The 27,632-nt window shown below is 39.0% G+C and overlaps 1 protein-coding gene across 1 annotated transcript in view; it reads right to left on the bottom strand.

Annotated features, from left to right (window-relative positions):
* The window catches only part of mEFG1 (mitochondrial translation elongation factor G 1), a 158,631-nt gene that overhangs the window by 109,691 nt on the left and 21,308 nt on the right, over positions 1 to 27,632 (bottom strand). The window contains exons 3-4 of the mRNA XM_067151115.2: positions 25,080 to 25,212; positions 21,810 to 22,014 (exon numbers count right to left, since the gene is read on the bottom strand). Of these exons, the coding sequence (XP_067007216.1) occupies positions 21,810 to 22,014; positions 25,080 to 25,212 (338 nt within the window). The remainder of the gene's footprint in view (positions 1 to 21,809; positions 22,015 to 25,079; positions 25,213 to 27,632) is intronic.

Genomic DNA, 27,632 nt, shown 5'->3' on the forward strand with positions numbered 1-27,632 from the left:
GGCAGACACCCTCTGCGCCAATGTTCAACATTCAATTTTCTACCTGAAGATGCACTTGAAATATAGAACTCAATAGAAGCATCTGGCTTTGTGTTCAGACAGGCATCTTATACTTTTAATGTGCAATTTTAGAGTATTCACTAAAAAAGGGCAATATTTTAATCATCATTGTAGAAAATCGTTGTGATACTATTCTCACAGTCTAATTACAACATACGTAAACCTGAAATTTTATTTGTCATTGATCAATACAACATTATTTTATCTATCAACATTTCATCCACTCCACCATTTTATATGTATATTACCGCACCACATACACAGTTCACTCTTTTCATTTTTATTTTCACAATGTAATTTTGTTCTAGGACATCGGCAAAACAAAAGTGTATATTATTTAGGCTGATGATGACCCACATAGGGTTGAAACTAGTCCCTTGATAACATATTGTAATGTATCTATAGACATTGCAATTATTGTACAGTATTGAGTAGGTGGAATAAACTTTGTAAAATGATATGTAATCTTAATTCAATTGTTGTTGTTTGAGTCATCAGTCCATAGACTGGTTTGATGCAGCTCTCCATGCCACCCTATCCTGTGCTAACCTTTTCATTTCTACGTAACTATTGCATCCTACATCTGCTATAATCTGCTTGTCATATTCATACCTTCGTCTACCCCTACCGTTCTTACCACCTACACTTCCTTCAAAAACCAACTGAACAAGTCCTGGGTGTCTTAAGATGTGTCCTATCATTCTACCTCTTCTTCTCGTCAAATTTAGCCAAATCGATCTCCTCTCACGAATTCGATTCAGTATCTCTTCATTCATGATTCGATCTATCCATCTCACCTTCAGCATTCTTCTGTAACACCACATTTCAAAAGGTTCTATTCTCTTTCTTTCTGAGCTAGTTATCGTCCAGGTTTTACTTCCATACAATGCCACGCTCCAGATGAAAGTCTTCAAAAAACATCTTTCTAATTCCGATATCAATGTTTGAAGTGAGCAAATATATTTTCTTAAGAAAGCCCTTCCTTACTTGTGCTAGTCTGCATTTTATGTCCTCCTTACTTCTGCTATCATTAGTTATTTTACTACCCAAGTAACAATATTCATCTACTTCCTTTAAGACTTTGTTTCCTAATCTAATATTTCCTACATCACCTGCTTTCGTTCGACTGCACTCCATTACTATTGTTTTGGACTTATTTATTTTCATCTTGTACTCCTTACCCAAGACTTCATCCATACCATTCAGCAACTTCTCGAGATCTTCTGCAGTCTCACATAAAATAACAATATCATCGGCAAATCTCAAGGTTTTGATTTCATCTCCTTGGACTGTGATTCCCTTTCCAAATTTCTCTTTGATTTCCTTTACTGCCTGTTCTATGTACACATTGGAAAGGAGAGGGGACAAACTGCAGCCTTGCCTCACTCCTTTCTGGATTGCTGCTTCTTTTTCAAAGCCCTCGATTCTTATCACTGCAAACTGATCTTTATACAGATTATAGATAATACTTCGTTCTCGGTATCTGACCCCTATCATCTTCAGAATCATAAATAGCTTGGTCTAATCAACATTATCAAATGCCTTTTCTAGATCTACGAATGCCATGTACGTCGGCTTGTCCTTCTTGATTCGATCCTCTAAGATCAGACGTAAAGTCAGGATTGCTTCATGTGTTCCTACATTTCTTCTGAAGCCAAATTGATCTTCTCCCAACTCAGCTTCAACTTGTTTTTCCATTCTTCTGTAAATAATACGTGATAAAATTTTGCAGGCATGAGATACTAAACTAATGGTGTGGTAGTTTTCACACCTGTCAGCACCGGTTTTCTTGGGAATAGGTATAACAACATTCTGCCGAAAATCGGATGGGACTTCTCCTGTCTCATACATCTTGCACACTAAATAAAATAACCTTGCTATGCGGTTTCTCCTAAAGCAGTCAGTAATTCAGAGGAAATATCATCAATTCCAGGTGCCTTGTTCCTATTTAGGTCACTCACAGTTCTGTCAAACTCTGACCTCAAAACTGGGTCTCCCATTTCATCAGCATCAACAGCCTCTTCATGTTCCAGAACCAAATTATCTACATCTTTACCTTGATACAACTGTTGGATATGGTCCTGCCATCTTTCTGCTTTGTCTTCTTTCCCTAGAAGTGGCTTTCCATCTGAGCTCTTAATATTCATGCACCTAGATTTCCTTTCTCCAAAGGTTTCCTTGATTTTCCTGTATGCAGCATCTACCTTTCCCAGGACCATACAGCCTTCGACATCCTTGCACTTCTCCTTCAGCCATTCTTCCTTAGCTACCTTGCACTTTCTATCCACTTGATTCTTTAATCGCCTGTATTCTTTTTTGCCCTCTTCATTTCTAGCATTCTTGTATTTTCGTCGTTCATCAATCAGGTCTAGTATCTCCTGAGTTATCCACCGATTCTTAGTTGATCTTTTTTCCTTCCTAACATTTCTTCAGCAGCCCTACTGACTTCATTTTTCATTTAAAGTTAAAAACTTCATTATTGTTCCGTATTGAATAGAGAAATAACATGTACAATATTATAGGGCAGGATCCACCTTTCAATACTCCGTAATAAGATGGTAAAAAGTAGTTACAACCTGTTTAATGGGACCGGTTTCAACACATTTTAAGTGTCATCATCAGCCAATTAGCGAAGATCTTAAAACAACTAGCACATTGAATACAGGCAAAAAATTAACATTGTATCATAACGTAGCAATTCAGTAAATGTTCAAAACACAATAATCACAGTCAAGAGAGTAAACAGAACATCACTATCTTGCGCCGAAAACAAATATAGCTGAAGTTCATAAGCAGGTCAAGTATGCACTTATGTAAAGTCGTTGCTAGGCAGGTCTTGTAGGCATTTGTTTCTCCGGCCGAAGAGCAAAAGGTGACGTGAATGAAGTCCTAGGAAAACAGTGTAGGATTTAATTTCGTCAAATTTCAAAGTGGATATATAGGTTTTTTTAAAATAATTTAAAACGTTAAAAAAGAATAAAGCCAAATAAAAAATATATTTAAAAAAATAGGAAGAAATAATGAAAGAAATACGAGGTTCAACTCGAAACAACTTGCCGTAGTAATTGATAAAGAAATGATAAATAGAGAAAGGGGGGACGTTAATTAGAGGGTGGTGATGGTGGTGGTGGTGGTGATGGTGGTGGTGGTGGTGGTGGTTATTGTTATTAGAGGAAATACAATTGGGCAACAATCCTTAATATAACACTAATTCGAAGAAAAAAGAAAGAGAACCGACACTTCGAAAAATGAAGATATCGGTTAAAGGAAGACAAGGGCCACGAAGGGCGTGAAAATGAAAGACTCCCTAGCCCTCGCAAACCTAATAGCATCGGGGTCGGAAAAGAACAAGAATTGACCAAGGGAGGTCGGACAGGATAGATGAAAGTGAGGAGCCTGGCACAAGTAAGTGGAAGCAATGCCAGGACTCAGCTAAGGGCCCCGTGGTCGCCAACCCACGCTCTGAAGTTCAGAGCCCCTGGGGGATGGAGGATGGGAAGGAAAGAAAAATGGAAGGGATCTGATACTTCGAAAAATGAAGATATCAGCCAAAGGAAGACAAGGGCCACGAAGGGCGTGAAAATGAAAGACTCCCTAGCTCTTCGGAAACCTAAAAGCGTCGGGGTCGGAAAGGATCAAGAGTTGACCAAGGGAGGTCGGACAGGATAGAAGAAAGTGAGGAGCCTGGCACAAGTAAGTGGAAGCAATGCCAGGACTCGGCTAAGGGCCCCGTGGTCGTCAATCCACGTTCCGAAGTTCAGAGCCCCTGGAGGATGGAGGGTGGGAAGGAAAGAAAAATGGAAGGGATCCGATACTTCGAAAAATGAAGATATCAGCCAAAAGAAGACAAGGGCCAACGAAGGGCGTGAAAATGAAAGACTCCCTAGCCCTTCAGAAACCTAAAAGCGTCGGGGTCGGAAAGGAACAAGAGTTGACCAAGGGAGGTCGGACAGGATAAATGAAAGTGAGGAGCCTGGCACAAGTAAGTGGAAGCAATGCCAGGACTCAGCTAAGGGCCCCCGTGGTCGTCAATCCACGTTCCGAAGTTCAGAGCCCCTGGGGGATGGAGGGTGGGAAGGAAAGAAAAATGGAAGAGATCCGATACTTCGAAAAATGAAGATATCAGCCAAAAGAAGACAAGGGCCAACGAAGGGCGTGAAAATGAAAGACTCCCTAGCCCTTCGGAAACCTAAAAGCGTCGGGGTCGGAAAGGAACAAGAGTTGACCAAGGGAGGTCGGACAGGATAGATGAAAGTGAGGAGCCTGGCACAAGTAAGTGGAAGCAATGCCAGGACTCAGCTAAGGGCCCCCGTTGTCGCCAAACCACGTTCCGAAGTTCAAAACCTCTGGGGGATGGAGGGTGGGAAGGAAAGAAAAATGGAAGGGATCCGATACTTCGAAAAATGAAGATATCAGCCAAAAGAAGACAAGGGCCATGAAGGGCGTGAACATGGATTGACGACCACGGGGGCCCTTAGCTGAGTCCTGGCATTGCTTCCACTTACTTGTGCCAGGCTCCTCACTTTCATCTATCCTGTCCGACCTCCCTTGGTCAACTCTTGTTCCTTTCCGACCCCGACGCTATTAGTTTTTCGAGGGCTAGGGAGTCTTTCATTTTCACGCCCTTCGTGGCCCTTGTCTTCCTTTGGCTGATATCTTCATTTTTCGAAGTATCAGATCCCTTCCATTTTTCTTTCCTTCCCATCCTCCATCCCCCAGGGGCTCTGAACTTCAGAGCGTGGGTTGGCGACCACGGGGCCCTTAGCTGAGTCCTGGCATTGCTTCCACTTACTTGTGCCAGGCTCCTCACTTTCATCTATCCTGTCCGACCTCCCTTGGTCAATTCTTGTTCTTTTCCGACCCTGATGCTATTAGGTTTGCGAGGGCTAGGGAGTCTTTCATTTTCACGCCCTTCGTGGCCCTTGTCTTCCTTTAACCGATATCTTCATTTTTCGAAGTGTCGGTTCTCTTTCTTTTTTCTTCGAATTAGTGTTATATTAAGGATTGTTGCCCAATTGTATTTCCTCTAATAACAATAACCACCACCACCACCACCACCACCACCACCACCACCACCACCATCACCACCCTCTAATTAACGTCCCCCCTTTCTCTATTTATCATTTCTTTATCAATTACTACGGCAAGTTGTTTCGAGTTGAACCTCGTATTTCTTTCATTATTTCTTCCTATTTTTTAAAATATATTTTTTATTTGGCTTTATTCTTTTTTAACGTTTTAAATTATTTTAAAAAAACCTATATATCCACTTTGAAATTTGACGAAATTAAATCCTACACTGTTTTCCTAGGACTTCATTCACGTCACCTTTTGCTCTTCGGCCGGAGAAACAAATGCCTACAAGACCTGCCTAGCAACGACTTTACATAAGTGCATACTTGACCTGCTTATGAACTTCAGCTATATTTGTTTTCGGCGCAAGATAGTGATGTTCTGTTTACTCTCTTGACTGTGATTATTGTGTTTTGAACATTTACTGAATTGCTACGTTATGATACAATGTTAATTTTTTGCCTGTATTCAATGTGCTAGTTGTTTTAAGATCTTCGCTAATTGGCTGATGATGACACTTAAAATGTGTTGAAACCGGTCCCATTAAACAGGTTGTAACTACTTTTTACCATCTTATTACGGAGTATTGAAAGGTGGATCCTGCCCTATAATATTGTACATCTTATTTCTCTATTCAATACGAAACAATAATGAAGTTTTTAACTTTAAATGATAACGCTTACCAAGCAAAATCTAAAGCCTATAACTATTTAAGCCTTAAAATCAAGATTGCTAAGCTAGGCAAAGATATTAATTTTCTCAAACAGTGTATCGCGCATAATTTAACCCCCAATTTTCTTAAACCTACCAGTTTTAGACATCGCAATTCTTATGATTGTTCAAGAACACAAAAGAAAATTAACCAGATATGGTTAACCAATGAAATTAAATTCCTTTATAGGAAGAAATCTTTCCTAAACAATCGTCTTTACGAATCTCACCTCGAAGCAACTCGCCTACTATCAAGTGCTCAATGGGACTTATTTCAATCCCATATAGACGATAAATTATTCTTCATACTTTCCAAAAAGCAATCAATTCTAGACAGAAAACTTAACAATCTCAAAAATATCTCTACGACAAGGAAACCTTTTACTAAATTACCTAATGAACCAAAAAATCATGACAGTATAATTAGTAAGTTCCACCCCCCTGTTGTAAACTTATCCAAAACAATCCTAGATGATAATGATAACTTAATCCTATCAAAAGGCCCTAAACATAACTGGCCTAACTTACATAAAAATAACAGTGTTTTTAATACAATCACTGAATCTGAATTGGCTATCAAAAAAATGCCTTTAGAACTACAGGACGAAATTAGACTTGATGTAAAAAGAAAACTTAATAAGATTTACACATCCAATGATAATAGCAACACTGTTCCCTTCGTTGAACGTAAACACATTCGTAACCTCAAAAAGAAAATTAAAGACCAGGACCTCATCATCACAAAAGCTGACAAAGGTAACACTACAGTAATAATGGATAAAGTTGATTATATCGAGAAAACCAAAAATTTCTTCAGCAATAATTCCTTTTCTATAACAAAGAAAGATCCTACCCAACATATTCAACGTCTTCTAAAACAAACCCTTAAGAACTCTTCTTTCTTATTTACTGAACATGAAAAAACAAAATTATTAAGTATGAATCCAGGCCTACCAACCGCTAAATCTCTCCCTAAAATTCATAAAACTGACGTCCCTATTCGACCAATTATTAATTACAGACCCAGCCCACTTTACAAATTAGCACAATTCATTCATAAATTTCTTAAGAATAATTACAAATTTTTATCGAATAAGTCTGTAAAAAACACCATAGAACTAGTTGAGAAATTAAATAACTTCAAAATCCAACCACACCACTCTCTACACTCTTTCGATATTGTCAATATGTATCCCAGTATTAATATCAGAAAATTATTTCCTATTATTGAAAATAACTTAAATACATATAGTTGCTTAAGCAAACTTGAAATTAATGATTTTATGACCCTCTTAAAATTAGTAGTTACTAACAACTTCTTCATCTTCGACAATACAATTTATCAACAAGATGGTTTAGCTATGGGCTCTCCAGCCTCAGGGATCCTTGCAGAAATATACCTAGACTTTTTAGAACACAATTTCATTGATAACAATGACGACTTTAAACATGTATTATTTTGGGCTAGATATGTGGATGACACATTTGTTATACTGGATGATAGAGTTTTCAATGCAGCTTCTACTCTTAATAGCCTCAATAAAATTGATCCACATATTAAATTCACTCTTGAAACAGAATCAAACAAATCTATTAATTTTCTAGACATAACAATAAACAGATTACCTTCCTCATTATCATATATGATTTACAGAAAACCCACACATACAGCTAATACCATAAAACAAGACTCTTTTCACCCACAGTCACATAAACGTGCTTCACACAACAGTATGGTTAACCGCGCCTTCAAAATTCCGCTATCAAAGGATAACTTAAATAAAGAACTAAACATCATCCGCTCTATTGCCAAATTTAACGGTTATAATTCTTATTTTATTGAACAAATCATTAACAAATTTAGACACCGCCCTAACACAACACTCTTAAAAGATATTCCCAAACCAGCTGCTTACACCACATTCACATTCAATGCAAATACCTATAGTATAGCTAATGTCTTCAAAAAACATAATACTATGATTTCTTTTCGAACTAATAATAGAAACCTTGAATTATTACATAATTCCCACTCCTTAAATAGAACAAGTGTCTTTTCTAAATCAGGCGTATACCGTTTTAAGTGCCACAACTGTAATTCTTCTTACATAGGTCAAACTGGTCGCAACTTCAAAATTAGGTACTTTGAACACGTTAATGCAATAAAGCACAACAGATTTTCGGCAGTGGGACAACACATACATGACACAAAACATGCTTTCACTACAATAAACCAGGATATTGAAATTCTCAGCACTCTTAATAAAGGCCCTCTCCTAGACATCACCGAAAACTGTTTTATACACCTCGACCAGTTTTTCAATCCAAATCTTAATCTGAATGATATTTCTGAGAAACCCAATCCCCTTTTCGATTTTCTCATCTCCTTTTTAAATAACCTGAAGTCAACAAATAAGGAATCAATCTTTCACAATTTACACAATACCCTCTCATGCCACTTCCCCCTTCCGCAACACCCCCCTTGATCCTCCTCAGTTCTCCCCCTTCTCACCCAAGGGGCTCTGAACTTCGGAGCGTGGGTTGGCGACCACGGGGCCCTTAGCCGAGTCCTGGCATTGCTTCCACTTACTTGTGCCAGGCTCCTCACTTTCATCTATCCTGTCCGACCTCCCTTGGTCAACTCTTGTTCCTTTCCGACCCCGACGCTTTTAGGTTTCCGAGGGCTAGGGAATCTTTCATTTTCACGCCCTTCATGGCCCTTGTCTTCTTTTGGCTGATATCTTCATTTTTCGAAGTATCGGATCCCTTCCATTTTTCTTTCCTTCCCACCCTCCATCCCCCAGAGGTTTTGAACTTCGGAACGTGGTTTGGCGACAACGGGGGCCCTTAGCTGAGTCCTGGCATTGCTTCCACTTACTTGTGCCAGGCTCCTCACTTTCATCTATCCTGTCCGACCTCCCTTGGTCAACTCTTGTTCCTTTCCGACCCCGACGCTTTTAGGTTTCCGAAGGGCTAGGGAGTCTTTCATTTTCACGCCCTTCGTTGGCCCTTGTCTTCTTTTGGCTGATATCTTCATTTTTCGAAGTATCGGATCTCTTCCATTTTTCTTTCCTTCCCACCCTCCATCCCCCAGGGGCTCTGAACTTCGGAACGTGGATTGACGACCACGGGGGCCCTTAGCTGAGTCCTGGCATTGCTTCCACTTACTTGTGCCAGGCTCCTCACTTTCATTTATCCTGTCCGACCTCCCTTGGTCAACTCTTGTTCCTTTCCGACCCCGACACTTTTAGGTTTCTGAAGGGCTAGGGAGTCTTTCATTTTCACGCCCTTCGTTGGCCCTTGTCTTCTTTTGGCTGATATCTTCATTTTTCGAAGTATCGGATCCCTTCCATTTTTCTTTCCTTCCCACCCTCCATCCTCCAGGGGCTCTGAACTTCGGAACGTGGATTGACGACCACGGGGCCCTTAGCCGAGTCCTGGCATTGCTTCCACTTACTTGTGCCAGGCTCCTCACTTTCATCTATCCTGTCCGACCTCCCTTGGTCAACTCTTGATCCTTTCCGACCCCGACGCTTTTAGGTTTCCGAAGAGCTAGGGAGTCTTTCATTTTCACGCCCTTCGTTGGCCCTTGTCTTCTTTTGGCTGATATCTTCATTTTTCGAAGTATCGGATCCCTTCCATTTTTCTTTCCTTCCCACCCTCCACCCCCCAGGGGCTCTGAACTTCGGAACATGGATTGACGACCACGGGGGCCCTTAGCTGAGTCCTGGCATTGCTTCCACTTACTTGTGCCAGGCTCCTCACTTTCATCTATCCTGTCCGACCTCCCTTGGTCAACTCTTGTTCCTTTCCGACCCCGACGCTATTAGTTTTTCGAGGGCTAGGGAGTCTTTCATTTTCACGCCCTTCGTGGCCCTTGTCTTCCTTTGGCTGATATCTTCATTTTTCGAAGTATCAGATCCCTTCCATTTTTCTTTCCTTCCCATCCTCCATCCCCCAGGGGCTCTGAACTTCAGAGCGTGGGTTGGCGACCACGGGGCCCTTAGCTGAGTCCTGGCATTGCTTCCACTTACTTGTGCCAGGCTCCTCACTTTCATCTATCCTGTCCGACCTCCCTTGGTCAATTCTTGTTCTTTTCCGACCCCGATGCTATTAGGTTTGCGAGGGCTAGGGAGTCTTTCATTTTCACGCCCTTCGTGGCCCTTGTCTTCCTTTAACCGATATCTTCATTTTTCGAAGTGTCGGTTCTCTTTCTTTTTTCTTCGAATTAGTGTTATATTAAGGATTGTTGCCCAATTGTATTTCCTCTAATAACAATAACCACCACCACCACCACCACCATCACCACCACCACCACCATCACCACCCTCTAATTAACGTCCCCCCTTTCTCTATTTATCATTTCTTTATCAATTACTACGGCAAGTTGTTTCGAGTTGAACCTCGTATTTCTTTCATTATTTCTTCCTATTTTTTTAAATATATTTTTTATTTGGCTTTATTCTTTTTTAACGTTTTAAATTATTTTAAAAAAACCTATATATCCACTTTGAAATTTGACGAAATTAAATCCTACACTGTTTTCCTAGGACTTCATTCACGTCACCTTTTGCTCTTCGGCCGGAGAAACAAATGCCTACAAGACCTGCCTAGCAACGACTTTACATAAGTGCATACTTGACCTGCTTATGAACTTCAGCTATATTTGTTTTCGGCGCAAGATAGTGATGTTCTGTTTACTCTCTTGACTGTGATTATTGTGTTTTGAACATTTACTGAATTGCTACGTTATGATACAATGTTAATTTTTTGCCTGTATTCAATGTGCTAGTTGTTTTAAGATCTTCGCTAATTGGCTGATGATGACACTTAAAATGTGTTGAAACCGGTCCCATTAAACAGGTTGTAACTACTTTTTACCATCTTATTACGGAGTATTGAAAGGTGGATCCTGCCCTATAATATTGTACATCTTATTCATTTTTCATGACTCTCCACTCTTCCTCTATAGTGTTTCCGTCAGCCTTTTCATTTAGTCCTTGTGCAACATATTCCTTGAAACAATCCCTCACACTCTTTTCTTTCAACTTGTTTAGATCTCATCTTTTTGCATTCTTTCCTTTCTTCAATTTCTTCAACTTCAGATGGCATTTCATGACCAACAAGTTGTGGTCAGAGTCCACATCTGCTCCTGGGAAAGTTTTGCAATCCAACACCTGGTTTCTGAATATCTGCCTAATCATAATGAAGTCTATTTGATACCTTCCAGTGTCTCCAGGTCTTGTCCACGTATACAGCCGTCGTTTGTGGTGTTTGAACCAAGTATTGGCAAGGACTAAATTATGATCAGTAGCAATTCAACCAGCCGACTTCCTCTTTCGTTCCTTTGTCCCAATCCAAATTCTCCTACTGTACTACCTTCTCTTCCTTGGTCTACCACCGCATTCCAGTCTCCCATCACAATTAGATTCTCATCACCTTTTACATATTGTATTAAATCTTCTATCTCCTTATATATTCTTTCAATTTCTTCATCATCTGCTGAACTAGTAGGCATATAGACCTGCACTATTGTGGTGGGCATTGGTTTGGTGTCTATCTTGACGACAATAATTCTAATATATAAGTAATAATAATAACGCAAACGTTTCCACCTTTTCAATACTAAAATATATTCACAAAATTACACTTTCTCCCGCACCCTTCAGCCCCACCTTAAGCCCTCTTCCTAAGCCATATATAATTTTATATATGTCATTTCAATACAAGAACTTACTGATTTCCATGATTATAATTTTTACAACACCCCATTTATACTTTATTCTTTGTTAAAAACCTCTTAGTATGTATATTCCTTGTATTATTAACTATTACCATAATAACATCTCATTTCATCTACCACATTCACTTGTTATTCTTTAAAATAACATTTTCTTAGGATTTTGCCAAAAGTGATCTTTGCTCCAATACGGCTGATGATGACCCCTAGATGGGTCGAAACTAGTACTGTGTAATTTATAATTTTGTGAATATATTTTAGTATTGAAAAGGTGGAAACGTTTACGTTGTTATTATTATTACTTATATATTATTCTCAGTTCAATACGGACCAAAAACATGAAATTCATAACCATTAATGATGTAGCTTACCAGGCAAAACAGAAAGCCTTTCAATATCTAGGCCTAAAATTAAAGATAGCCAAATTACGCAAAGACATCGATTTCCTAAAGCAATGTATATCACTTAACTTGACACCTAATTTTCTAAGAAGCAATAAAAAGAAACATCGGACTTCACCTCAAACCATCAAAACTCAAAACAAAACAAACAAAATATGGTTAAGAGACGAAATTAAATTCTTGTACAGGAGGAAATCTTTTTTGAATCAGAAATTATACGACACTCACCTCGCAGTGACTAAACTACTTTCAAACGCACAATGGATACTATTCTATCAAGAAGTAGAGAACAAATTATTCTACGAACTAGCCAAAAAGCAGTCAAACTTGGAGAATAAACTTAACAGGCTAAAAAACTGCCAACTACATAACCAACAAACTAGGAACTCCAATAGTAACACGTTCGATCGTTCGCAGTTTCATCCAGCTGTTGTAAATCTATCGAACACGCCCTTAAGTGAAAGTGAACACTTAACTTTATCCAAAGGACCGAAACACAACTGGCCAAACTTGAACAGCCTCAACATAGCCGCTACTATGATCACAGAATCAGAGCTAGCCATCAGCAAAATGCCGGAAGACACGCAAAATGAGGTTAGAACCGATGTTAAAAGGAAACTGACTGATATCCTCCCCAATTTAACCAAACCCGCAAATAACCTCAATAATGGAGAAAAATTGCTGTAAAAAAGTGCATATACGCCCTCAAGAAGAAAATTAAAGACAACGAACTCATCGTAACCAAAGCTGACAAAGGCAATGCAACAGTTATCATGGATAAAAAAGTATATATTGAAAAAACAAGAAACTTTTTCACAGACAGCTCATTTTCCATAATCAAAAAAGACCCCACCCAAAAAATTCAAAAACCACTTAAACAAACTCTTAAAAACACTTCATTTTTATTTACCGAACAGGAAAAATCCAAACTCATACAAATGAACCCAGGACTCCCCACTGCTAAAGCTCTTCCCAAAATTCACAAAACCGGAATTCCCATCCGGCCAATTATCAACTATAGACCGAGCCCCTTATACAAAATATCACAATTCATCCAATGTTTCTTAAGAAAAAATTATCAATTCTTATCCAAAAAGTCTATTAAAAACACATCTGAGCTAGTAGAAAAACTAAACAAGTTCAATTTGCAACCGGATCACTCCATCCACTCTTTCGATATTGTAAACATGTACCCAAGCATACAAGTATCAAAATTAATTCCGATAATTATAAACAATTTAAACAAAAACAGCCACTTAAGCAAACTAGAGATACAAGACTTTATCACAATATTAAAACTTATCATCGACAATAACTTCTTCACTTTTGACAATGTCATATATCAACAAAATGGTTTGGCAATGGGGTCACCGGCCTCAGGTATCTTAGCAGAAATATACCTGGACTTCCTCGAATACACCAAAATTGACAACGAATTCGAAAACATTCTCTTTTGGGCCAGATATGTCGACGATGTCTTTGTAATCATGAATGAGAAATCAATTAACGCACCCACCACCCTCTTAAGACTCAACAATATTGATCCTCATATCAAATTCACACTAGAATCCGAATCAAATCAAAAAATCAACTTTCTAGATTTAACCATCACTAGAAACTCAGATTCTTTCAGTTATAAAATTTTCAGAAAACCCACTCAAACAGCCTCCACCATTCGCCAAGATTCAGTGCATCCCCAGTCCCACAAACGAGCCACATACAACAGCCTAGTTCACCGAGCCTTCAGCATACCTATGTCCAATAAAGATCTAAAAAACGAACTCAACACAATCCGCGGAATCGCAAAATTCAACGGCTTCAGCAATCATTTTATAGAAAGGATAATCAATAAACACAAACATCGCCCAAAAACTAGCCTCAAAAAAGAAATAACCAAACCTCTAACATTTTCCACCTTCACGTTCAACAATGATATCTACAAGTTAACCAACATCTTTAAGAAACAAGGCGTTAAAATAGCCTTCAAAACCAACAATAAGAACATGAACGTTTTATACAATACTTCACACATCAACAAGACCAGCAGTTTTTTAAAATCAGGAGTTTATAGGATCAAATGTACCACCTGTAAAAAAACCTACATCGGGCAAACCGGGAGAAACTTCATTATCAGATACCACGAGCACACTAACGCAATAAAATACAACAGGTTTTCAGCCATCGGCCAACACATGCAAGATTATAACCATAATTTCACCAATATTGAACAAGACATGGACATCCTCGTATTAGCAAACAAGGGCCCTTTACTAAACATAATGGAAAATTACTACATACACCTAGACCAATACTTTAATGCCAGTCACAATCTCAATGAAATCTCAGAGAAACCCAACATACTCTTTGATCTATTTATCACTTTCCTCAGAAACAATAATGCAGCCAACCTAAACTCAATCCTAAATTTAATCAAAGGTACTTTTCCAAGACAATTACACTTTCTCCCGCACCATTCAGCTCCACCTTAAGCCCTCTTCCTAAGCCACATATAATTTTATATATGTCATTTCAATACAAGAACTTACTGATTTCCATGATTATAATTTTTACAACACCCCATTTATACTTTATTCTTTGTTAAAAACCTCATAGTATGTATATTCCTTGTATTATTAACTATTACCATAATAACATCTCATTTCATCTACCACATTCACTTGTTATTCTTTAAAATAACATTTTCTTAGGATTTCGCCAAAAGTGATCTTTGCTCCAATACGGCTGATGATGACCCCTAGATGGGTCGAAACTAGTACTGTGTAATTTATAATTTTGTGAACATATTTTAGTATTGAAAAGGTGGAAACGTTTACGTTGTTATTATTATTACTTATATATTATTCTCAGTTCAATACAGACCAAAAACATGAAATTCATAACCATTAAAGACAATAATTCTTTCACTATGCTGGTCGTTGTAGCTTACCTGCTGCCCTATTTTCTTATTCATTATTAAACCAACTCCTGCATTTCCCCTGTTTGATTTCGTGTTGATAATTCAGTAGTCGCCTGACCAAAAATCCTGTTCTTCCTGCCAACGTACTTCACTTATACGAACTACATCTAACTTTAGTCTATCCATCTCCTTTTCCAGATTCTCTAACCTACCACAACGATTCAAACTTCTAACATTCCACGCTCCGACTCGCAGAATGTCAGTATCCATCTTCCTGATAATCGCCCCCTCTCGTGTAGTCCCCACCCGGAGATCTGAATGGGGGACTAGTTTACCTTCGGAATATTTTACCCGGGAGGAAGCCATCATCAGTGCAGAGAGAGCTGCATGTCCTCGGGAGGTAGTTACGGCTGAAGTTTCCCGTTGCTTTCAGCCGTGTAGCAGTATCAACACAGCTAAGCCATGTTGAGTATTATTATAAGGCCGTATCAGTCAATCATCTAGACTGCCACCCTTGCAACTACTGAAAGGCTGCTACCCCCCTTTCGATGAACCATTCGTTAATCTGGTCTCTCAACAGATACCCATCCGATATGGTTGCACCTGTGGCTCGGCTATCTGCATCATTGGAACATGCAAGCCTCCCCACCGCGGCAAGGTCACATGGTTCACAGAGGAGGCTTCAATACGGAATGAATAATGAAATTCATAACCTTGAAAATCGTAATTCAGAAATGCCAACCCTTGCAGCGTCACAATGTATTTATTCTAAGACCCGTTACTGCATGCAATTAACCTTGATTCACAGTTTAAACCTTTCAAATGCCATGAAAAAAAAAAAAACGAATTCTAAAATGTATCCATTCATCAAGATGGATTTACAGTATTCAAATAATGCACTTTGATAACTCACCGGCAAACCTCATCCAATGAAATTGTTAAAAAAGAAAAAAAGATTCCTTTTTTTTTTTTGCTAGTGGCTTTACGTCGCACCGACACAGATAGGTCTTATGGCGACGATGGGATAGGAAAGGCCCAGGAGTTGGAAGTAACTGGTCGTGGCATTTGCTGCCGACAGTGGGATTCGAACCCACTATCTCCCGGATGCAAGCTCACAGCCGCACGCCCCTAACTGCACAGCCAACTCGCCCAGTAAAAAAAACAAAAAAAAACGAGGAAATATCTATACTGACTCCCTTAGGCAAGTGCTTTATTAATTTGATTACTGTACTATACGCATTTTAGATGCCTTGTACTTGCACGGCTATGAGGAGGGGAGAAAGTCTCTCGCTTCCGTCTGCATTACAACACAGTACAGTGACTATCCTTGTATGATTTCCCGCCATGGCACTTGTCCATGACCTCTTTGTCGCGTAAATCAAAATGCCAACTCTTGTTGCGTCACAAAGTAATCTAAGACCCATTAATGTATGCAATCACTTTAATTCAAACCTTTCAAATGCCATGGAAAACACTATTTCCGAAATGTATCCAACAAGGGGCATTTACATTATTCAATAATGCACTTGGATAAAACAATGACAAACATAACCTGAAGCAACGAAAGAAAAAAAAAAGGTTCAAAGATGAGGACAAATTATGCTGGCTCTCCTGTGCAAATGCTTTCTGTTGGATTACTGTACTGCTTGCATTTTTAGTTGCCTTGTGCTTGCACGCAAATTTGACGCAAGTGCGATAAATTGATATAACTTGAAATATTCACTCACCCATGGGTAAATACTGCAAGTATAGAGTTTGAATTATTATTATTTTGCGATTATGATTATTATTATTACTACTTGTATGTATGGCTATGAATTGTTACATCCAGTTAGTATTTGTATTATTATTACGATATGATCGCGCTGTTTGTGAGGTTATATCATGAAACATGTTCTGTATATAAATATTTATATGAGTTCAGTTAGTGTAAATACCTGTAAATTAATATTATATAATTTATTCTTACCTTTATATATAATTTGTAATACACTACAAAATTGAGAAATGCACTGTAACTTCCAGAATGGCACTAGATAATGGTAGAATATTCTATACATTATAAACCAGGTTGTTAAGCATTCTAGAATTTTCGAGACAGTATGCTTTGTAACGCATCTTTCCAGAAGCATGACCAGGCACATATATAAGGAAGTGATCTTGACGGAAAGACGAGTTTTTGTTTAGTACAGTTATGTATGGTGTAGCACGAATACACTTGTGAACTAGTGTTGACATGCAGCGATTGCAGTCTCCCCGTTGAAGCGATAGGCCATTGTTTTAAAATGGCGGCTTTGTTGATATTTTCGAAGTGAAGTGTTTTGTTTGTGATACTGTGATTAAGGTTGTGTGTGTGTTAATTTGTAAATAGATGTGAATAAATAACTGTACCAACTGACAGCATTTCCTGTGCATCTTTGTAGATATGTTATTAAAGTGCCCGACACCCTTAAAACATCGTGACTTATCGATCTTTCATATGACGAGGGAAGGAAGTCTCCCGCTTCCGTTTGCATTGCAACACAGTACAGTGACCCCTACCCTTGTACGATTTACCGGCTAGCACTTCTCTCCTTTAAAACCGTAAGTTCGTTTGGGATCGGCATAAAAAAAATGCAATTTCATCGGCACTGACAATATTGTTCGGTGCATACAAATTGATTATATATGAACCATGCTTTTTAACCAACTGTCAGCATCGCCAGTGTTCGCGAATTATGTTTCTTCCACACTACCTGTTACGTGATAATGTGGCGTTCCTTAAAACGCTGAATGCAAAAGAATTCGCTCTAACTTAACACATATGAAGCACACTGTAGACACACCGAAGTGAGTGAAAGTGGGAAAAGCTACCTCTGCACGTTCCAGAAGATGCTTTCATTCATGACGCGGAGAAATTTTGAATTTAAATTACTCTGTAAAATACTATTGTTTTTAAATGTAAAGGCAGTTTTGAATTAAAAGTCTGGATTTTGGTAATGGGACCGACATTGTTCTTCGAATTATGAATTAACTGTATTTTGATTAAACAATTTAAAAAACATGAAAAACCATACCTCATGTTTCCGGAAACGAGAAATTCTTCGAATTAGGTGAGCACTTGCTATTTCAGGATCTCCACCCTGTAAATACTCCTTATACAGTGTCTCACAAGTTTCATTCCATACAGGGATATACTCTTTCTTAGGATGTGATAACGATCAAAGACGTCATTGCACAGTGTGCAAACACAGTCACTCGTTGGGTTAGGGTACTTTGCAGATATTTTGTGGTGGAAGCCATGTATCGCGTGTCTGGTTATAACATGTCTTTGTTCTTTTAGTTCCTTTGGTCCAGTTTCGATCGACCACAGTGCCAGTGCCGGAGAATTCAAAGTCTATATCAGCGCGTTTCCTTAGAAGTTTCTCCTGTAGTGCTTGGAATGGTTTGGTAGAAGGCAGAGGTAGGTTGATTCATAGATCTTCTATGAAATATGTTTCCTGGGCCAGAACGTAGACGACTCTAGAAGGAGCCGACTTACTCACTCCTAGGGCCTTCTTGAGGAATCTTGCTTTGACTTTCTCCATCTTCTCCAGGCCGTTAATTGTCAGGTTGTCCCAGATTATCTCGATTCTGTACATGCCAATTGGAGCTATTGTCCGTCGGTTAGGTTATCAGCCCAGAGGTCGGTTGGATCCTCAAATAGCACCATCAAAGGCTATACAGTTATAGGGAAACTGCAAAAACCAATGGCGGAGCCCAAATGTGGCGTAATAGGCAAGATGAGGAGTGAGGTGTGGTCCTGAATAATGTCATCGCTGTGTTGAGTGATAGCATAGATAGGTCTTAACGTTGTGGATGGCCTTAATTGCTGCTGTAGTTCTAAGATTTGGTAATTGAAGGAAGTCATGGTCGTTTGAAATGTGATGCCTAAGTATTTGAACTTCTTGACTATTTCCAATGGATAATTTTTTAGCGTTATAGTGCCATCTGTGGCTAACTTGCTGCCTTTTCTGAACACCTTCTGCACTGTCTTTTCCTGGTTAATCTCAAATTTATTCTCTGATGCCCATGCTTCTAACTTTAACATTGTCTTCTGAAGTTCTGTCTTTGAATACGATCCCAGAACCATATCGTCAGCGTACAATAATAGAGTAGTCTTGGGAGAGTCCATTGTTATTTGAGTGATGTCTGCTGTTGCTATGTTGAATAACAGTGGGCTAAAGGGGTCTCCTTGGGGTACCACGTTGGTCTCAGTTACCTTTCCTGATGTCGTTACTCCATTGTCGATTTTGATTATGCTGTAGTCTAGGATGGAAGCGATGATTCTCGTGAGTGGGTGGTCACCAATCATTTGCTTTAGCTTTCCTATCAGGATATCTCTGTCTATAAGGTCAAAGGCTTTTCTGGAGTCCACAAAGATGACAAAGTATTTTTCCCCTAGGGTGTCTCAATGCCTCCTCTACTTTCTCTTTTAGGTATGCTGTGGATTGCATCGTGCTTCTTCCTATACAGAAGCCTAGTTGGCATTCTGGTATGAACGGGTCTACTTCCTTGGTCAGCTGTTTTGCTAGAATGGTTGCGAAAGTTTCATAACGGTTGCTTTCGAGCGCTATGCCTCTATACGAGTCGGGGTGTTAGTATCTCCTTTTCCTTTGTCGAGTATCTTCAGCATTGATATCCAAGTTTCTGGTAACTTGGCTGAATTTAGGCACTGGTTGAATAGATCTGTCCAAAGTTGCAATAAGTAGTCTTCTGAGATTTCCAAGTGCTATATGTAGATGTTGTCCGAACTTGTTGCCTTCCCCACATTGCCTTTATAGACTGCCTTCTGCACTTCGTTTATAGTAAGTCCAATTTCGTGTGCTTGGTCGTCATAGGGTTTTGCGGTGTTGTACGTTTCCTTCTTGTCTTTGTTTAGAAACATTGTGAAGTGTTTTTCCCATGTTTCCATGGTTATTTCCCTCTGTCTACAAGTTTGTTTCTTTCTGAGAATGGTAACAGGGTCTGTCTTGTCATATGTCGCTAAGTGTTCAGGGGTTGCCTTTGTTCTCGCTGTCTGGAATGCACGTAGAGTGTCTTTGTGTGCAATGTAGCACTGGCTATCGAACTACTTTTGTGCTCGCCTTTTCTTCGCTGGTAGAGTGGCGTCGTGTATTAGGTTTGTAGCTATCTCCACTGCTTCATCTAGGTGCCCTTAAGAGGCAAGGGCTTTTCTGTATTTTCGATTGGTCTTGCATTTTCGTTGTATCAAGTTTTCTTGAAGGTGGTACCTCCTTGTCATTGGAGGGTCGTGGCTTCCATTTCTCATTTTTGCTTCGGTGTTGTGTTGTTGTTATTGTTGACTGAAGGAACTGTTAATCAAGGAGAGAAGAAGGAAAGAAAAGAATGAGTATAAGACTGGATGTGTAAAAATCTCAGGGAGTTTCAACAGATACTGTAAGGGAGCTATATTATAAAGATCTTCAGGTGTGCAAAGTAGCAATGAAGCTTACACCAACACAATTTGAGGAAGTATTGCATTCGATGCTGCCAATTATTACAGATTATTGTGATGATTTTTTTTTTGCTAGTAGTTTAACGTCGCACTAACACATCAACGGTTATTGGCAATGCAAATATGGGAAATGGTTAGGATTGGGTAGATAGTGGCTCTGGCCTTACTTAAAGTACAGCCCCAGCATTTGACTGGTGTGAAAATGGGAAACCATGAAATTATCTTCAGGGCTGCCAACAATGGGATTCGAACTTATTTCCTGAATGCACACTCACAACTACATGATCCTAACAGTACGCCCAACTTACTCAGTTTACTGTGATGTGCGACGAACTACCAGCAAGAGTGATGTTTGGGATTAGATTAACTTTTCTAGCTTCAAGAACCTATTTTAAAATATTACCAATTTTTCCATGTCTCTAAATCCTCCATATAAAATATAATTCCAGCCGTGTGTGATGTTATCTATGAAGTCTTGAAGAATTTCATGAAAGTAAAAGGGTGTTTACATGATGCCAATCGCAGGTGATGGCTTTGAGATCAATGGTGCAGGATCGTCATTTGTCAGTCAATTCAAACATGTTTGACTTATCCACCTTGGACAGCTGCCAACACACTGGCTTATCTCTAGACCTAGTTGTTTATATTGTGGTAGTTTATCAGGATCCTTAAAACTAAAATCAATACTCTGAGGGAGTGTGTGTTTTACTATCCACTAAATTTATTAAACCACTATTTACAGTTACTGACAAATTCACTCATATCCGATTTGAGTTTTCCACTTGACACAGCCCTTTTTTTTTTTTTTTTTTTTTTTTTTTTTTTTTTTTTTTTTTTTTTTTTTTTTTACTCACCTGAAGGTATAGGTCTGTGGCGCAACCAATTCCTTCTCCAACACAGCTTATCAAGCGCAACCTCTTTCCAGAAAAGTTCACTTCACAACTAACAAGCCTCACAGAACTCCATGTAGCCACCTGATAAACTCGCTCCTGATGAACGACTCATGGACCCATGACAGTCTCATAACAGCTAATGTTCTTGTGCTCTTTATATGTGCTAGCTGAAGATTCTAGTACTTTCCACTTCCAGATCATTCTGGGCACCTGCTCCATTGTTAATCTAGGGAACTCCTTATCCCGAGCCTGAAACAATTTGCTGGCAGTATTATTTTCCTTCCTGCTTGGCCCGCACACACTATCACCGCTATGCCAGCATTATTGTCTGCTAATGAACCTTGCACTCACAGGTCCAATTATCATAACATTACATCAATTCCCAACTTCCAGCGACTAGCATCGACTGCAGACTATCTGGCATCATGCAAATTAGGCATTATTGTGTTCTGAGAAAACTGGTAGCAATATACACTTACCTAACACATTGTTAACACCATATGAGAAGGTCACTGCACAAGTACTCTCTCTCACCTACCTCAACTGAGAAAGCACTCTGATATGATTGGCCCCCAAACGATCCAATTTGTTGATGAAGGCAAGACATGGAACGTTGTACCTCTTCATCTGTCTATTGACTGTAAGTGTCTGGCTCTGAACACCTCCCACGGCACACAACACAAGGATAGCACCATCCAAAACACGTAATGCTCGCTCTACTTCCACAGTAAAGTCAACATGACCTACAACACACCATGAAGAAAAATGTGAGGAACATTAAAAAAAAGTTTACAATGCATTCAACAGTAGGTGACACCCTAGAGTTAGAATGAGCACTTTTTTAAAACCTATAGTTTCAACGTGCATCAAACTGGGCAAGTTGGCCGTTTGCGGTTAGAAGCGCACAGCTGTGAGCTTGCATCCGGGAGATAGTGGGTTCGAACCCCACTGTCGGCAGCCCTGAGGATGTTTTCCGTGGTTTCCCATTTTCACACCAGGCTGTACCTTAATTAAGGCCATGGCCGCTTTCTTCTAGGCCTTTCCTATCTCACCATCGCCATAAGACCGATCTGTGTCGGTGCAACGTAAAGCAAATTGTAAAAAACCAAAAAACATAAAATTAATAATGGCATGATTTAATTCTGTTGGTAGCAATTGATATAGGAAAACTGATAACAAAATATACATTTTAAAACAAGAAGAGCAAACCTAATGAATTCCTCTCCATTAAGAAGTCCAGAGTGTTCCATTTTATCAGAAAAACATGCAGTAAATCAGTGAACATGGTTAGTCTAGTATTACTGCAAAAAAAATTTCACTGAAGTGTGATTAATACTTTGTTCCATTAATTAATTAAATATTTCATTTCTTAGAATTCTTTCCCAAACAATCCTCAGTTGTATAATGGTCAGTAATGTTAACTGCTAATCTTGAAGACATATGTTTGATTTCCACCCCTGTCAGATATTCAAGATTTTGGTGGGAGGCTGGAATGTGATTGTAAAGGTACCTACAGCTAACTTCTCCTTGGGGTGTACTTGAAAGAGCGGCATAACCTCAGGTAATACAAGAATATTTCACTTTTTGACTACAGCTAGCTTCAAACTCTTGCTGAGTTGATCTGAGACAAGATAAGAGTGTGAATGGTGGGCTCGTCTCACATCTTAACCGTTTGAAAGCCACCATCATGAACCATCAGCTTAGATCGACAGGACATGCACGCTGTACGAGTGATAGTAGTTTTCCTCTGCAAATTTGTTACAGTGAATTTTATACCATTTCAAGATCCTGATGTGGCCCTCTGAAACATTATAAAGTTCAGTTTACACACACCCACTATGAAAGTGACAAATAAAAAACCTTAAAATGTGGGATTTACTTGGCAAGGATAACTTACCTTGGCACGATGTGTTGATATTAAATTTTTAAAACAAGAATGTTGCAGACATAATCAAACAACATGCACACAAGCTTCGTCCAACCCAACGATGCGCTCCCCCCTGTACGTTAAGTGCAATTGGTGTCAGCACCTGTCTTATGCAAGAACTAGCCTGTATTAGTCACCAAATGTTTGTACATTTGCAAGCAAAAAATGTAACCCATGCAGGAACACCAATTTAGGTTGGTACTGAAATGTCTAACAGCCCCACCTACCCCAGTGTCAATCTCCTTTACCTTCTAACAACACGACTGACAAGTTAAACTCCTCCTAAAAGATGAGTGGAGGGTAACACTCATCCTTCCCTTTAAAGATTGAGTTTCTAATCACAGTACATTGGGCTACTCCCACCTCTCCTTATTTACTCCATTCATAGCAAAATGTTATTAAGTGAGGCTATTTCTCACCCACTCTTTATTTCACATGGAATGTAACATCATTCAATGGTTCATACTTGTTTGCCTGGATTTACTTCAACCCAGGCACAGAGAGAAGCAGGAAGAGCTGGGTGAAGTCAGGTATTAGTAATTAAGTAAATCCTGCAGAAGAAGAAAAGCACTGCTGTGATCTACAGGTATGGGCCATACTTTCTGCAGGGGGGGGGGGGCGCTCCAGCATAATTAACAGTTGATTACAGCATTTTCTTCCAATGTTCAAATATTTCTCATTTCTTAGCTATGATCTGCTTAAGAGAAAAATGAAAGTAATAATTTTTGCAGACGTTGAGAAGTCAAGAGACAGATGCATGAAAAGATGATTCTATCAAACGATCTAGGTGCTGTAAAGAATGTGGCAACAGGCTATGAAATGTAGCTGGACAGACAAATTGCAGACTGCTCAGACAGCAAACCTAGGCAACTGAAACAGTTGAGTATATGATGAACATTATGCAAGTAGGATAAACTGCAGTATACCTTCTATGAATTTCTGTCAGCTGCGGCTTTACCTTTGGGTAAGACAGTAATTCCTCCTCTCCTTACAGTGTCCCCAATGATATAACTACTGGGTTTGTTCTGGGGACGACTGATGTACAAAATGCCCAGCACTATTTTTATGTTAAAGGAGAACCAGTAAATTTGCACAAGGCTAATAATGATTTTTTTAATCTCAGTTGCAACTAGATTACTAGAGTAATTTGTATTTACATCATTATTCTAAAAAAAAAAATTTACACATTAATGGTCTGTTAATTGACCACGAATATAAAATACTTGCCAGTGTTGAACATACACCATGAACATGATATATCTGTTAATTTGACAATCATGATATGCAACAAAATAAACAGATCATTATATCTCGTCTCTGAATGAGTACAAGTGAAATGGCACACAAGGTCATTAGTCAATTAGTTCAGAAAGTCTTTTATGATTGTGCATGAGACGGTTAACTCAGTTTACATTTACCCTTCTATAGAATGTATAGTTGCTCAAAAAATAATGAACACATGGTATTGTATAAGTTCCTTGCAGGAGCAATTTTCTCAGAAAAAAATGAACCTACAGATATAAAGTTTGTTGTTGGTAACCACAGAGTTTGTGGGAGGTGAATGATCTTTTGATAATACTTAAAATTAAGTCTGGCAAAATAGTAAAATGCGAGGAACATGAGCAGCTATGTTTTTTACAGAACATTTTTTTTTTTTCTATTTGCTTTACGTCGCACCGACACAGATAGGTCTTCTGGCGACAATGGGATAGGAAAGGCCTAGGAAGTGGAAGGAAGCAACCATGGCATTAATTAAGGTACAGCCCCAGCATTTGCCTGGTGAAAATGGGAAACCACGGAAAACCATCCTCAGGGCTGCCGACAGTGGGGCTCGAACCCACTATCGAGCTCGGTGAACATTAATTTAAAATGGCTACTTACCAGGGGTGTCTATTATATTAATATTATGGTCTTTCCATAGAGTGTAAGTCGCTGCACTCTGAATCGTGATACCACGTTGTCTTTCTAATTCCATTGAATCCATTGTAGCTCCCACATTGTCTTTTCCCTTCACCTAAAAATAAGATTACATCATAGGCCTGAGTTAGAGACAATAAATTCAATACTCTAAAGAAAAAACAAAGAAATTATAGTACATCCACATCTTATGTAGCTCATATAAAATATCACCATCAACAGGACTTTCAAGATAGTCATTGCATTCCATCCCTGTTGGATCTACTTGTGTTACCTCAAGTATTAATAATCTTGACCATAATGGCCAGTATTGGTCCGTATTGACTTAATAACAGTAGTCAATACTATGTGTTAAAAAAATTATATTTACATTTCACATTTACATTATATCTAGTACATGTTTCAAGAATATGCACATTGTCTTCTTCAGCTAATTAGGTTAAACTTCATGTATTACAAATAAGACCTAATAAAAGTGGGGGCCCCCGCTAAGAGAATGTGCATATTCTCGAAAAATGTACTGGATACTGACGTCCGAAACGGGGGAGGAGCTTACGGTCAGCTGTTTCCAATATGGCGGCGAGATAGTGACGGGAAGTAAACAGGACAGTGATCGGGTGTGCGTCTGTAGGATTTATAAAGTGTTCAAAATGTCTTTGGTGTCGTATGCGCAACTGTTGAGAGTTGTCGGAGATTTCACGCGTCCATTTAGTGGAAGGGGAAGAAATATTCAAGCGTAATTACTTGATATGTGTAGGTAAAAAGTTTGAAACAGAAGATGAAACTGGTGTTGTAGCGTTGTGTTTACAATCATCCCACATCGATTCCAACCCCCACAAAGTTAATGTTGTCTTGAACAAAGGGAGTGAAAATGTGTAGTGCAAGTAAAGCGGGTTTGTCAGAGAAATGTTACCGTTAACACACTAATTCACCTTAACTGTTAAGCTACTGTAATTTTCCACTATTAGAGGTTATGGAGTAATTTCTTGTTGATTTGGTCCATGCCAAAGCCTTAGCCAGGTGACGGGGGAGTTATCTGTCTTGTAAACTGTAATCTTGGGGAAGAAATAAAATAATTCTACTAAGTAAATGTTGTAAAGCAAATAAATCTTAGGCTTTACACAGGCTTGTGTTGGAACAGCCCACATCCTAATCTCAATATTCTTCCATTTTTACGATCAGCACAAAAGTTAGAACTTAGAATCGACAATAATAAGTATAAAAATTATAGCCTAACTACCTACAGAATATGCAGAGCAAAGTTTGAAAATTATAATTTAAGAGTACTCTAACCTCTACAGTTACAGCTGTTTGGGGTTGAAGAATACTTGGTTTGTCCAATTCTACCAAATAATTAGGTTATGGCTTCTAATTTATGATGACCGGGCGAGTTGGCCGTGCGGTTAGGAGCGTGCAGCTGTGAGCACGAATCTGGGAGATAGTGGGTTCGAACCCCACTGTCGGCAACCCTGAAGATGGTTTTCCGTGGTTTCCCAAATGCTGGGGCTGTACCTTAATTAAGGTCACGACCGCTTCCTTCCCATTCCTAGACCTTTCCTGTCCCACCGTCGCCATAAGACCTATCTGTGTCGGTGTGACGTAAAACAAATAGCAAAAAAAGCTAATTTGATGGCAAAATACTACATATTTTCTTTCATTGATAGAAATATTTTATAGGCAATTTAAATGCAGTGCTTAATTACTACCAGTTAAAGATATTACTCACATGTAGATCGTTAATTTACTGTCTGCTGTTACACATATGAAGAAGTTTACAAAGAGCGGATTACATTCTATGTGCGGCACAGAAGTATTAGGCTACAAGTTTATCAGTATTTTTGATGTAGCTAAATCTTTTTGAATATAAATTAGAGACAATAACTATCAATGAGTACAATAAACAGTACCGGTGCCTACGCTGTGGAAAGAAGTCGTCTTCACGAGAATGCAGACTGCACACTGTCATGTATCGCGTAACGCGTTTTCCAATTAACAGCGCGGAAGCCCATCTTTCTCTCTGAACTTTATGTACAGCGAAGTAGTGAAGAAATTTCGAATCCGTTTTATACGATTTGCAACTGTATACAAAGCAGTACCTCCTCAAATTTGACAATTTTCTTTCTGTTTCCATCACGACGTCAATGCTTCGCCATGTAAATAAACCTTACCAGTCACTATGTTGCAGCTTCAACATTCTACCGCGTGGCTGCGCCATCCAACTTTTCTGACGTCAATAATGTAAATGTAATTTTTTTAACACACAGTATTGACTATGATATAGATGAAGATTCCCATAGGAATGATGAAATATTTGTTCCGAATGAGTAAGTTTATAATACCAATATAAATGGTCCGTTATTGGACATTATAAATTTTCCAGCGAACTCATTCCTGGTTGCCAGCGTTTCACCCCCGTGTGCTAGACTGGGCTCATCAGTTGGTACCTAGCACACCTAGCATGGCCAAGAGGGCATCAATATTTGGTAATGAGATAAAGTCCCCCATGGTGCATTGGCA

The sequence above is a fragment of the Anabrus simplex genome, chromosome 7 (assembly GCF_040414725.1).
Source record: "Anabrus simplex isolate iqAnaSimp1 chromosome 7, ASM4041472v1, whole genome shotgun sequence".
Taxonomy (NCBI): domain Eukaryota; kingdom Metazoa; phylum Arthropoda; class Insecta; order Orthoptera; family Tettigoniidae; genus Anabrus; species Anabrus simplex.